This window comes from Anolis sagrei, chromosome 4 (assembly GCF_037176765.1).
Source record: "Anolis sagrei isolate rAnoSag1 chromosome 4, rAnoSag1.mat, whole genome shotgun sequence".
Lineage (NCBI taxonomy): Eukaryota > Metazoa > Chordata > Lepidosauria > Squamata > Dactyloidae > Anolis > Anolis sagrei.
Genome location: NC_090024.1, coordinates 86,956,297 through 86,968,211, shown reverse-complemented (window position 1 = coordinate 86,968,211; position 11,915 = coordinate 86,956,297). Strand labels below are relative to the sequence as shown.

General features: G+C 41.3%; 1 protein-coding gene across 4 annotated transcripts; it reads right to left on the bottom strand.

The window, feature by feature from the left end:
- Nucleotides 1-1,593: 1,593 nt before the first annotated feature.
- On the bottom strand, nt 1,594-11,915 carry LOC132774559 (myb/SANT-like DNA-binding domain-containing protein 7). Of its 4 annotated transcripts, none has more exons than XM_060774758.2 (6): nt 11,726-11,915; nt 8,083-8,148; nt 7,382-7,453; nt 5,332-5,896; nt 3,261-3,332; nt 1,594-3,152 (listed from the first exon to the last, which is right to left on the bottom strand). In XM_060774758.2, the coding sequence occupies exons 4-6, from the start codon at nt 5,876-5,878 to the stop codon at nt 2,707-2,709; spliced, it is 1,065 nt and encodes a 354-aa protein (XP_060630741.2). In that variant the 5' UTR covers nt 5,879-5,896; nt 7,382-7,453; nt 8,083-8,148; nt 11,726-11,915; the 3' UTR covers nt 1,594-2,706. The 4 variants fall into 4 exon arrangements, with proteins under 4 accessions (XP_060630741.2, XP_060630740.2, XP_060630743.2 ...); XM_060774757.2 differs by having other exon boundaries at nt 7,382-7,450; XM_060774760.2 differs by lacking the exon at nt 8,083-8,148.

The window sequence follows — 11,915 nt, the reverse complement described above, 5'->3', positions numbered from 1 at the left end:
CATTTCTGATTTGATATGTCTCCCCACAAGTGCTTATTTGATTTGTTGTCCTTAACAATTCATTAAATAATTCATAGTTTACTTCCTCCAGTCCAACTTGCTTCCTTTGATAATCTTTTCTACACTGGCTTATCTGCTTTTAAACATTTTTAATGATTATGTCAACCTTGAGAGGACCTGGCCTGTACCTCTAATCGGCTCCAGTCAACACGGCCAACAATAAGCTGTACTTCAAAACATTCTTAGGTCCAAAGGTTCCTCGTTCCTCTAAAACAGATGTTCTCAACCTGTGGGTCCCCAGATGTTTTGGCCTTCAACTCGCAGAAATCCTAACCGCTGGTAAACTGGCTGGGATTTCTGCGAGTTGTAAGCCAAAACACCTGGAGACCCACAGGTTGAGAACCTCTGCTCTAAAACAACTTAGTTATGCAGTCCACTTGGGAAACTGACCAGGTTGCTAGTCCTTTCCCTTGCTCCATTTTATTATTTATTTATTTATTACTGGCACTTTTACCCCGCCCTTCTCCACCCCCGAAGGGGGATTCATGTGATGATACAAGGTTACATCCAACTAGGACAATAGTTCTCAACCTTTGATTTTAATAGATATGGTAGATCAACTCCCAGAAGTCCCAGCCATAGTAAAATATTCCAGGAATGATGTTCAAACAGTCTCTGGGGCAAAATATGGAGAATCATGAGCTGGGAACATATGCAGCACTCTGCTGTGCCTACACATTGCTGGGAATTTTTGACAGTATTGGTAAACTTGTCTTTCAGGAAATACTTGCCCATCATGATTCATCTTCTTATTGAAGACACCAAGAACCAAGTTTTTTCAAAGCAACATTTTATATTTGGAAAGACAGTTTACTTCTAGTTGCCAACAACCTTCCTAACCTGGTGCTATGCCCATTATACTGCTTGATTTCATCCTATATGGATTCTACTTTCTTGCATTTCAGGATGATAGGCATGTTCAAGTGGTGCAGGTGACGTTGACAACCCAGAGGTAAATTACGTCAATCCTTGTATTTTACTCTTCTTGTCCAAACAAACCAACCCAATTAGCAATATTCATTATGCAAATATGGTACAAAGAACAATCCTACGCTTTGGTTGGTGCTGCTCATGCTTTGTTTCTCTATTTCCTAAACAGAGCTACTGTTGCTGCGATAACTGTTGCCCAGAAGCAACCAAAACAAACAAAAAACACACAAACTAGGCACACCTCTCGCCCAAACACTAGCAATTCCCAGAAATAACCTAAGGGAATTCTTGCTTGAGCTATTCTGATGGCACCTTTCCCTCCACGCTGCATTCCTTGCTCATTCCCTCTTCGTCTCCATACCAGCACAAAGCCTTTAATTGTCATAATTAAAGCTCTATAATGACTCAGGTCCCTTCCACACAGCTTTAATTAATTGTCATAATTAAAGCTCTATAATGACTCAGGTGCCTTCCACACAGCTGAATAAAATCCCACATTATCTGCTTTTGAACTAGAATGTATGGCAGTTTGGACTCAGATAACCCAATTGCCTTGATATAGGTTATATGGCTGTGTGGAAGGGTCCTAAATTTTCTTTATCCCCTCACTATCCAATGCTATCTCATCTCACCCCAAGTAAGGCTTCACTACCTCTTTTACACATATCTAATGCTCACTTCTTTCTAATCTCGGAGGAACAGACCTCCAGCGATGAATTGAGGAGTTGCATCTTCTTCTTCCTCAAACTTCTTCATCACTCTTTATCTTCCTGTGGTTTCTTTTTTCTATGGCTCTTGTATCTCTGCAGCATAAATAGAAAGGGCAGGGCTGGACAGAGCTGGAAACATCATTTTTAAGGACTACAAATGCCAAAATCCCCTGCCACTACGGCCACTGCAGATGGAAGGATTATGAGGCCCCTTCTACACTGCTATATAAAATCCAGATTATCTGCTTTAAACTGAATTATATGGCAGTGTAGACTCATATAATCCAGTTCAAAGCAGATAACATGGATTAATCTATATTTGATAATATAGATTATCTGCTTTGATAATCTGGATTATATGGCAGTGTAGAAGAGGACTGAGAGTTGTCCAAAAAAGTAACCTTCTCAATCCCTGGTCTGCACCATGGTTTTAAGTTCCTCTGCACCATTGACATCAATACACACCTGCCCCTCACATGCCCACACCACATATTGTGAAAGTCATGCTTGTAGCAGAGAATGGTGAAATTATCTATTTCTATGAACTTCACATCAAAAACAAAACTAAATTCAGATGAAAGTGACATATTTTCCTCCTATTTTATACCCATTGCTGAAATACCAAGTCCAAACAGTACATTGATGTTCAGAAATACTCAAAAATCTCTCGACAGTAAAGATTTTTCTTCTCTATACTTCAACTATCACAAATTACCGTTAGTTCTGAATATATGCTTGCTGTTATCTCATATCATATTATAGACAGTATCAGAGGAAAAAGGGGAAGAGGAATGTTAATCCCATCTATCAAAAGACGACAAAGGAGAAACTGATCTCCAACTAGTGTCTTTGTACTTTTCTCCTCGATGTTAGTTGATCATTTGAAATTAAACCAGGGAGTATACATCTGTCAATTAAGAAATATTAAACAAAAGGCAAAACGGGTAGAGTCAACAGTCTGAATGGTCAAACCCAGTATTTCAAGAACCACAAAGCAAAAGCACAGTTAAGGGTTGAACTTCTGTTGCTTCCTCCTGTGATTCACCCTGGCGACTAGTGTCCGGCGTGGTACACCCGGGCGGGAGGGAGGAGAGATTGCAGGGCGCGGCCGAGCGTGCCAGGAAGGGGCAGGGGGTGCTGGGGTCTGTTCCGTAGACTGCATCTGCACAAGTGACTCCAGCAGTTCCGTCTGGCGCTGCATGATCGCGATTATTTGTGCAGTGTCCGCCCGGTCTCTCTCCCGGTCTTGCATGTCAGCTGCAGCGTACCTGTTCAGAGACGACAGGATCCTCTCAGTTACTGTGTGGGCTCTCCGGTCTGCTATCCGCGAGAGCTCCATGACCAAATCACCCCTGATTTTCCTCTGCCGTTTTCGGACTCTGGATAGGCGATCTTCGGAGGGAAGATTCACATAGTTGCCCAGCAGAGATGGTGAGGGTCCAAGAGCAGAATCTGAAGAGATGTAAAAACAGTATTTTTTTAAAGTCACTAATTGCAATGAAATGGAAAGGAACATAGTCATGCCAACAGCAAGCAGAACAAAGACAATGCAGAACATACCCATCCTTGAGTCTTTGGCTAATGAGCTGCTAGAAAATATAGATGACAAGGAAGGTGTTGGATGATCAGTTTCTAATAGGAGCAAAAAAGAAAATGCGAATTATAAATGAACCTTTTTATCAGAAGTCCCAAGGCTGTGGAATGACCTGCCAGAACAGAGCCAGTGTCGGAATTTAAGACACAACTGAAGACCCATCTATTCTGGTAGGACTACCCAGTCAATTTTAGGTTGTGAATTTTATCTGAATTTATAAGTGAATTTTGTGTTTTTATGTCTTATGTTTATTTTATGTCTGATATAATAGGTTGTTTAAATTTTATACTAATTTGCTAAGTTATAATTTGTTTTTATATGCTGTGGAGTTTAATTCTTGTTATATTTTTATTTCATATCAAAAGCATTGCATAAATTAAAACTGATAAAAATAGGAGGAGCACAAGCGGCTAAATATCTTTTGACCAAAAACGGGCAACAGCAACGGTACTGTCTGTATCCTCCAACAATTCTTCCTCTGTACATGAGGCAGGGCATAGTGGACAAGCATACAGATGCAGAGTTGTGGGATTCTTTTATGTAGTGCCATTTTGCCAGGTTGTCTTTTGATCTGCCCACTCCACTTCTAAGTCTTTACAGGGACTTCCAAGTTGCCCATTCTTGGTTTGCCCCTGGAGGAAGGCCTTTGTGGGGGGCCATCCAATTGGGATTTACTGGTTTAGATGCCCAGAGGGAAACTCTTGTTGTTGCTGGGGGGACGTTAAGTGGAGTGGTGGTTCTCATGAAGCTTTTCCTTAATTTGAGTCTACTGGGAGGAGGCTGGTAGCCAGTAGTGGATGGCTTTCAGTGCTTTTTTAAAAAAATATTTTTTTTGTTATTATTTGCCCATGAATTCTTATGTTGTGGCATTGAATGTTTGCCTTTTTTGTGACTGGAATCTGCCCTGAGTCCCTTCGGGGAGACTATAAATAAAGTTTCCTTATTTTATTATTATTATTATTTTAACCTGCAATATAAGTACCAACATGGGTATCTTGCATTTTAATAGTTTTATCTGAATTGTCGAAGGCTTTCATGGCCGGAATCACTGGGTTGTTGTAGGTTTTTCAGGCTGTATAGCCATGTTCTAGAAGCATTCTCTCCTGACGTTTTGCCTGCATCTATGGCAGGCATTCTCAGATGTTGTGAGGTCTGTTGGAAACTATAGACAGACGAGGTTTATATATCTGAGGAATGTCCATGGTGGGAGAAAGAACTCACTTGCATCGTTTCCAACTGACCTCACAACCTCTAAGGATGAAGGCATAACGTCAGGAGAGAATGCTTCTAGAACATGGCCAGACAGCCCGAAAAACCTACAACAACCCAGAGTTTATCTCTTTGTTTAAACAATGTTGTACCCCGCCTTGCCTTGCAAGGGGAGGCAGGTAATAAACGTATTGTTGTTGTTAAAGTCTTTCACGGCCAGAATCACTGGGGTGTTGTGTGGTTTCTGGTCTGTATGGCCATGTTCTAGCAGCATTTTCTCCTGACATTTCACCTGCCTCTGTGGCTGGCATCTTCAGAGGATACAGACCAGAAACCACATAACACCTCATTATTATTATTATTCGTCTTACACAGACTTTCATCCATGGACTAGTGACAGCAGCATAGACCCAAAGTGTAAAGTTAAATGTGCAAAAGGTCGTAACGATAATAGGCAAGTTACATTCAGAGACAGGTTAAAACCTCAAACCTTAATCAGTGGCTGATACCGAATGAGAGTACAAAAAAGACTGGGCGACTTGGAAGGCACTGAACAAACTGCATTCTAGCACCACGAGATGCAGAGACAACCTTAAGAAATGGGGTCACAAAGTGGAGTCTATGACATGCGGGTGTGGAGAAGAGCAAACCACAGACCACCTACTACAACTCCAAGTGGCCAGGTTCTGGTCAAATGACATTTAGTATAATGCTAAGTTTTTAACTTTGTGTTTTTAAATACATTACAATTGTACCCTTGGTTCGCTTCTGACACAATAAATAAATAAATAAATAAATAAATTCAGAGACAGAAAGTGGCGTTCTTACTTGGTGTTGGCCAAGCCATGCTTGCAGGGTTCCCAGAAGCTGGCTTCATCATGTAAACCATGGGGCTGGGTGTGGCAGAGTCAGAGAGTTCAACGCTCATCTGTGGACATGGGGAAGGCTGGTCTTGGCTGTCATTGCAGTCCTCAGTCACGACAGGCACTGCTCCCTCTGCTGTGGGACATGGGGAATTGGTATCCCCCGATGACTCCTCTGGCAAAGGGATTTGTCCCTTCTTATGCAGCAGAAAACTCGATTCAATAGCCAATATTCTATCAAGCTGATCATAGAATGGGCAAGAAATATAGTCACCCCCAGAGGAGAAACTGTCCTTGGCTTTTTTGTAATCTCTTCTCATGGTTTTCGTCTTGGTCCGGCACTCCTGGGCAGTACGTTCATGACCCCGCTTTGCCATCTCGCTTGCAATGACTTGGAATGTGTCCATATTTCGATAGCTGCTCAGAAGCAGCTTCTGGATCTTCTCCTCTCCCCATATATCCAGGAGGTCAATGACCTCGGAATAGGCCCAGTTGTTGCCACGGCGGCTCATTGTGTCAAAATGTACAAACTGTTAAAAATATTATAATATATGAAGTCACAATGAGCTCAGCAGAGCATGCAAATCAATTTCCAACCACAACAGCCTGAAACTCCCCTTACATGTTCCAATTAGCTTCAAACTCTCGTCCTTTGCCATCTTGAATACAGTATGATCCCTGTATCCATGGGGAATATATTACTGGAGTATGTAGATCAGGAGTCCTCAAACTAAGGCCCGGGGGCTGAATGCGGCCCTCCAAGATCATTTACCCAGCCCTCGCTCAGGGTCAACCTAAGTCTGAAACTACTTGAAAGCAGACAACAACAACAACAATCCTATCTCATCAGCCAAAAGTAGGCCCACACTTTCCATTGAAATAGTAATAAGTTTATATTTGTTAAAATTGTTCTTCATTTTAATTATTCAATTGTTTTTAAGCATTTTTTGCACTACAAATAAGATATGTGCAGTGTGCATACGAATTCATTCATGTTTTTTCAAATTATAATCCGGCCCTCCAACACTTTGAGGGACTGTGACCTGGCCCTCTGTTTAAAAAAGTTTGAGGACCCCTGACGTAGATACTTAAAAACATGGATAATAGTCAACTCTATTGAAATGAAGGCTCTATGGCTTAGAAATACCAAAAGGTTGGACCAGAGGACATAGAAAATGCATAGAGAGGACATATTTTGGGTTGCTATGAATTTTCCAGGCTGTGTGGCCATGTTCCAGAAGCATTCTCTCCTGACGTTTCACCCACATCTATGGCAGGCATCCTCAGAGGTTGAAACCTCACAATCTCTCAGGATGCCTGCCATAGATGTGGGCAAAATATCAGGAGAGAATGCTTCTGGAATATGGCCACACAGCCCAGAAAACTCACAGCAACCCAGTGATCCTGGCCATGAAAGCCTTCATCAACACATAGGACATATTTTGTTAGATGTGGATGTTATACTGGTCCCATGCATATTATGGTTATACTGTATTTCCCTATGCTTCCAATATACTAAAAGAAATATATTTGTGGATATAATGGCATTTAATGTCCTAAAATTCTATTCCCACATTTTCTACTGGCATATGTGATTTTGGACTTTGAAAGCTACACAAAGGACGCGTTGCACTATTAAGTCACAGTCCTTGTTTTGTTTTTCAACTGAAGTTATTGTATCTGGAAGCTGAATGGGAGAGACACATGTTCAATCTAGGAATGTCTTCTACTAAGTTACATTGAACATGTCAAATATCATATCTCACACTCTTATGCATTCAGAACATTTTGGGGGGAAACTGTTATGCTTCTGCAGAATTGTGCAATGCTCTTACGCTCAGAAAAGTTATTAAATTCTGCCACCCCAAGTTTTAACAGATAATAAATCAAGCACAACTTTCACAACTTAAAGTTTTTTAAAAAGACACCCTCAATATTTTTTAAAATGTAGGGTTTTTAAAGAACCTATGAAAGATGCGTACAGATGGGAAAGAAAGACCCTGAATGCTACTTACAAGCTATCTTTTCTTTCTTGATGTCTTAACCATAAGTGAGCAGATACATGGTGAATTTAATCTGGGCTTCTGCTGGATTGAAAAAGCAATAGATCAGTAACATGATTAATTTTTTTGGCTAATTTAAACAGAATTAAAATGAAATTCGCTTCTCTTCTGTGCTAAAATGTTCCTTTCGCATTTCAATTTTAAGCATTTAATTACATGTCCAAGTATTTTCATGGAATTTTAAAATTTGGCAGTGTTGTTGTTAAAAATAATTGCAATTCTTACAAAAAAAAGGTAAAACATTTACATATCAGAGTAGGCATATAGCAATGAAAAGTCAAGAGTACAATTCCAAGATGGTTCTACGCTGCTATATGATGCACTTTACCAACATTATATGGTCAGTGTAGAACCATATAATGCAGTTTGAACTGTATTATATGGCTCTACACTGCTCATATAATTCAGGTCAAACTGCATTGTATGGGGGTGTTGGTTTTTGGCCCCTTCTACACTGCCATATAATATAGATCATCCAGATTATCTGCTTTAAACTGGATTATGTGAGTCTGCACTGCCATATAATCCAGTTCAAAGCAGATAATATGGATTTTATATGATTTATAAACAGACCTGCAGATTTATAAACAGACCTGCAAAGCTGGGGAAATTTCAAAAGCCTACCACTGTCAAAAGAGCCATCGCTATGTTACCTTTTGTTTGTTTTCTTATGTAATTGGAACTTTGAAGGCTGAAGGAATCAAACTCATCTTCAGAACCTATGAGAGTTAGAATTTTTTTAATTATTTGAATAATTTCTTGGAAAGTGATAATCTAAAAAAGCAACCAAGGATGTTTTTAAAAAGAAATTAGAGAGCCAATGTATTAAGGTCAATCAGTTGCTCACAAATCAACCATTGCTACTGTTCTCCCAAAACCACTACAATTACATCATAAAACCAAACAAGTCAAGCATCACCTTCAATATTAGCAGATTTACTATTTATTACAGTGATAATTTTTGCTGCCACAGACTAACACAGAGCCAAACTGTGAAAAGCCAGCATGGTGTAGTGACCATTGGGTTATGAGCCTGAAGATCAGGGTTTGAATCCCTGTGTATAGAAATCCACTGGCTAATCTTGGGAGAGTCAAATCATTCCAAACCTCAGGCTGGATCTACACTGCCATATAATCCAGTTTCAGAATGCAGATTAACTGCACTGGACTGGATTATATGAGGTTACATCGCCATATAATCCAGTTCAAGGCAGTTAATCTGAATTCTGACACTGGGTGATATGGCAGAGGAAGGCAAAGGTGAACCCTCTCTGATCAAATCTTGCCAAGCAACACCCATGAGAGGTTCACATTAGGGTTGTCATAAATTGGAAACAATCTGAAGAGACACAAAAATCTAGAAGTGGGATTTGGGGGTGGATGTGTAGGTTTAATTCATTTTAATATGTTAAAAGTTTCATGGTTTTCATTATAAAAATGGCTTAACTATTTTTAAAAAAATTATATTTCTGTTTTAATGCACGTAGCTTGTCTTGATTTCCATTTGTTTCATATTTGTTGCTAGTTGCCTCAAGTCCCTATACCAGGAGAAAGGCAAGATAGAATTAAATTTAAATTATTTAAATTAAAATAAACAGAAGCAGAGACACATACATAATAGCTTGTTTTAATTCCCATTGTTTCATAATATATATTTATTATACACTAGCTGTACCCGCCTTCGGGCAGAGAAATGCAGTAAATAAAATTTGTTGTTGTTCATTCATTCAGTCGTTTCCAACTCTTGTAACCTCATGGACCAGCCCACGCCAGAGCTCCCTGTTGGTCATCACCATCCCCAGCTCCTTCAAGGTCAATCCAGTCACTTCAAGGATGCTATCCATTCATCTTGCCCTTGGTCACCCCCCCCCCTTCCTTTTTCCTTCCATTTTCCCCAGCATTATTGTCTTCTCCAAGCTTTCCTTTCTTCTCATTATGTGGCCAAAGTACTTCATCTTGGCCTCTACTATCCTTCCCTCCAATGAGCAGTCGGGCTTTATTTCCAGCAGTATGGACTGGTTGGATCTTCTCGCTGTCCAAGGCACTCTCAGAACTTTCTTCCAACACCACAGTTCAAATAATAAATTAATAAATAAGTAAATAATATAATAATCATACATTTCCCCAGGCAGCAACCAGCAAGGCCTTGAAACTGCAGGCCATTAAATGCTAATCAAGGGGGGCAATTGCAACATTCACACCTGCCTCAAACAGACAAGAGTTATTCTCCCACCATGCACACTACACAGATATATAAACCTCCTTGCCTAGTTTCCAACAGAACCCACAACCTCTGAGGATGCCTGCCGTAGATGTGGGTGAAATGTCAGGAGAGAATGCTTCTGGAACATTTATTTATTTACTGTATTTGTATACCGCCTTTCTCAGCCCGTAGGCGACTCAAGGCAGTAAACAGAGCAAAATTCAATGCTTGTTGTTGTACATTCATTCAGTCGCTTCCGGCTCTTGTAACCTCGTGGACCAGCCCACGCCAGAGCTCCCTGTCGGCTGTCACCACCCTCAGCTCCTTCAAGGTCAATCCAGTCACTTCAAGGATACCATCCATCCATCTTGCCCTTGGTTGGCTCCTCTTCCTTTTTCCTTCCATTTTCTCCAGCATAGTTGTCTTCTCTAAGCTTTCCTGTCCTCTCATGATGTGCCCAAAGTACTTCATCTTTTCCTCTAATATCCTTCCCTCCAATGAGCAGCCGGGCTTTATTTCCTGAAGTATGGACTGGTTGGATCTTCTGGTGGTCCAAGGCATGCTCAGAACTTTCCTCCAACAGCACAGTTCAAAAGCATCTATCTTCCTTCGCTATCTTCCTTCCCTATGGTCCCGCTCTCACACCCATAGGGGACTATGGGGAATACCATTGCTTTGACTATGCGGATCTTCGTTGCCAGTGTGATGTCAGTTAGTTCAACAGGCGGCAGCCAGATTACTAACCGAGACAGCATATAGGGAGCACACCACCCCCCTGCTATGCCAGCTCCACTGGCTGCCAGTCCATCTCCGAGACCAATTCAAAGTCCTGGTTTTGACCTATAAATCTCTATACAGTTCTGGCCCAGCTTACTTGTTCTAACTCATCTGCCACCTCGCAACTTAAGATCATCCGGGGAGGCCCTGCTCTCGCTCCCGTCAACAGCGCAAATGCAGCTGGTGGGGATAAGGAGCAGGGCCTTCTCGGCTGTGCCCCCCCCCCCCCGCCTATGGAACACACTCCCAAAGGAAGTAAGATCTGCTCCCTCTCTCCTGACCTTTAGGGAAAAAATTAAAATCATGGTTCGAGGACCAGGCCTCTGGACAATAGATGTATGCAGCTTTTTAAAGGGACAAGGACTGGAACGGCGACTCGACTGATGAGATTGTTTTATGGTTTTGATGCTTGATGATGTATTGCTTTTAATATGATTTATATCTAATGTGTGGTTTTACTATTGTAGTTGTAAGGCATTGAATTTTGCCATTATCTATGTGTAAACCGCTTTGAGTCCCCCTAGGGGGAGAAAAGTGGTATATAAATACTATAAATAAATAAATGTCCCTACTCTTTACTATTTTATCGAGATTGGTCATTGCTCTCCTCCCAAGAAGTAAGTGTCTTCTGATTTCCTGGCTGCAGCACTCTATGAAGTCATGCTGGCCATGACTTCATAGGTGTCTATGGACAATGCCAGCTCTTCGGCTTAGAAATAGAGATGAGCACCAACCCGCAGAGTCGGACACGAGTAGACTTTACCTTTACCTTTACCTTTAGGAATAGTGTGTGTGTGTTTGTGTGTGTGTGTACCATATGTCCTGGCGTAGTCTGCAGTAATCTTTGCACCTAGAAATACAACATCTGTCACTGCCTCCGCGTTTTCTCCCTCTATTTCCCAGTTGTCAATCATTCTTGTTGCCATGATCTTGGGGTTTTTTTATGTTGAACTGCAACCCAGCTTTTGCGCTTTCTTCTTTCACCTTAAATAGAAGACTCCTCAGCTCCTCCTCGCTTTCGGCTATCAAGGTGGTATCATCTGCATATCTAAGGTTGTTAATTATTCTTCCAGCAATTTTTACCCCAGCCTTGCATTCATCAAGCATGATAAACATGTAGTTTCCCCTTTAGTGGAGGAACAAGCAGAGCTTAAAAATCTTAAGTAAAGAGTAAGAGGCTTAGCCCAACATGAGATTGCATGGTTCAGGCCCTGCTTGCCTTTTATTACCCAAAGGCCAGCCAAGAGAAATAACCCAGCCATTGCTTCCTCCTTCCTATCTCAAGGGCAACCAGGAAAGAACAGACACAAACATACCTCAGTTATCCTTGGCGAAGAGATCTGCGGAAAATAATATATTAACCCAACGATCTCAGATCCTCCGCCTCTGAATGAGCGCGGTGCAGAGGAGAGCGATGCAGGACCTCTGCAAATCTTGGCCTCGGGGGGAGGGGTGGAATGTTCCATTCTGCTTCGCAGGGGCGAAGGTCTAGGAGGGCTCCCATTG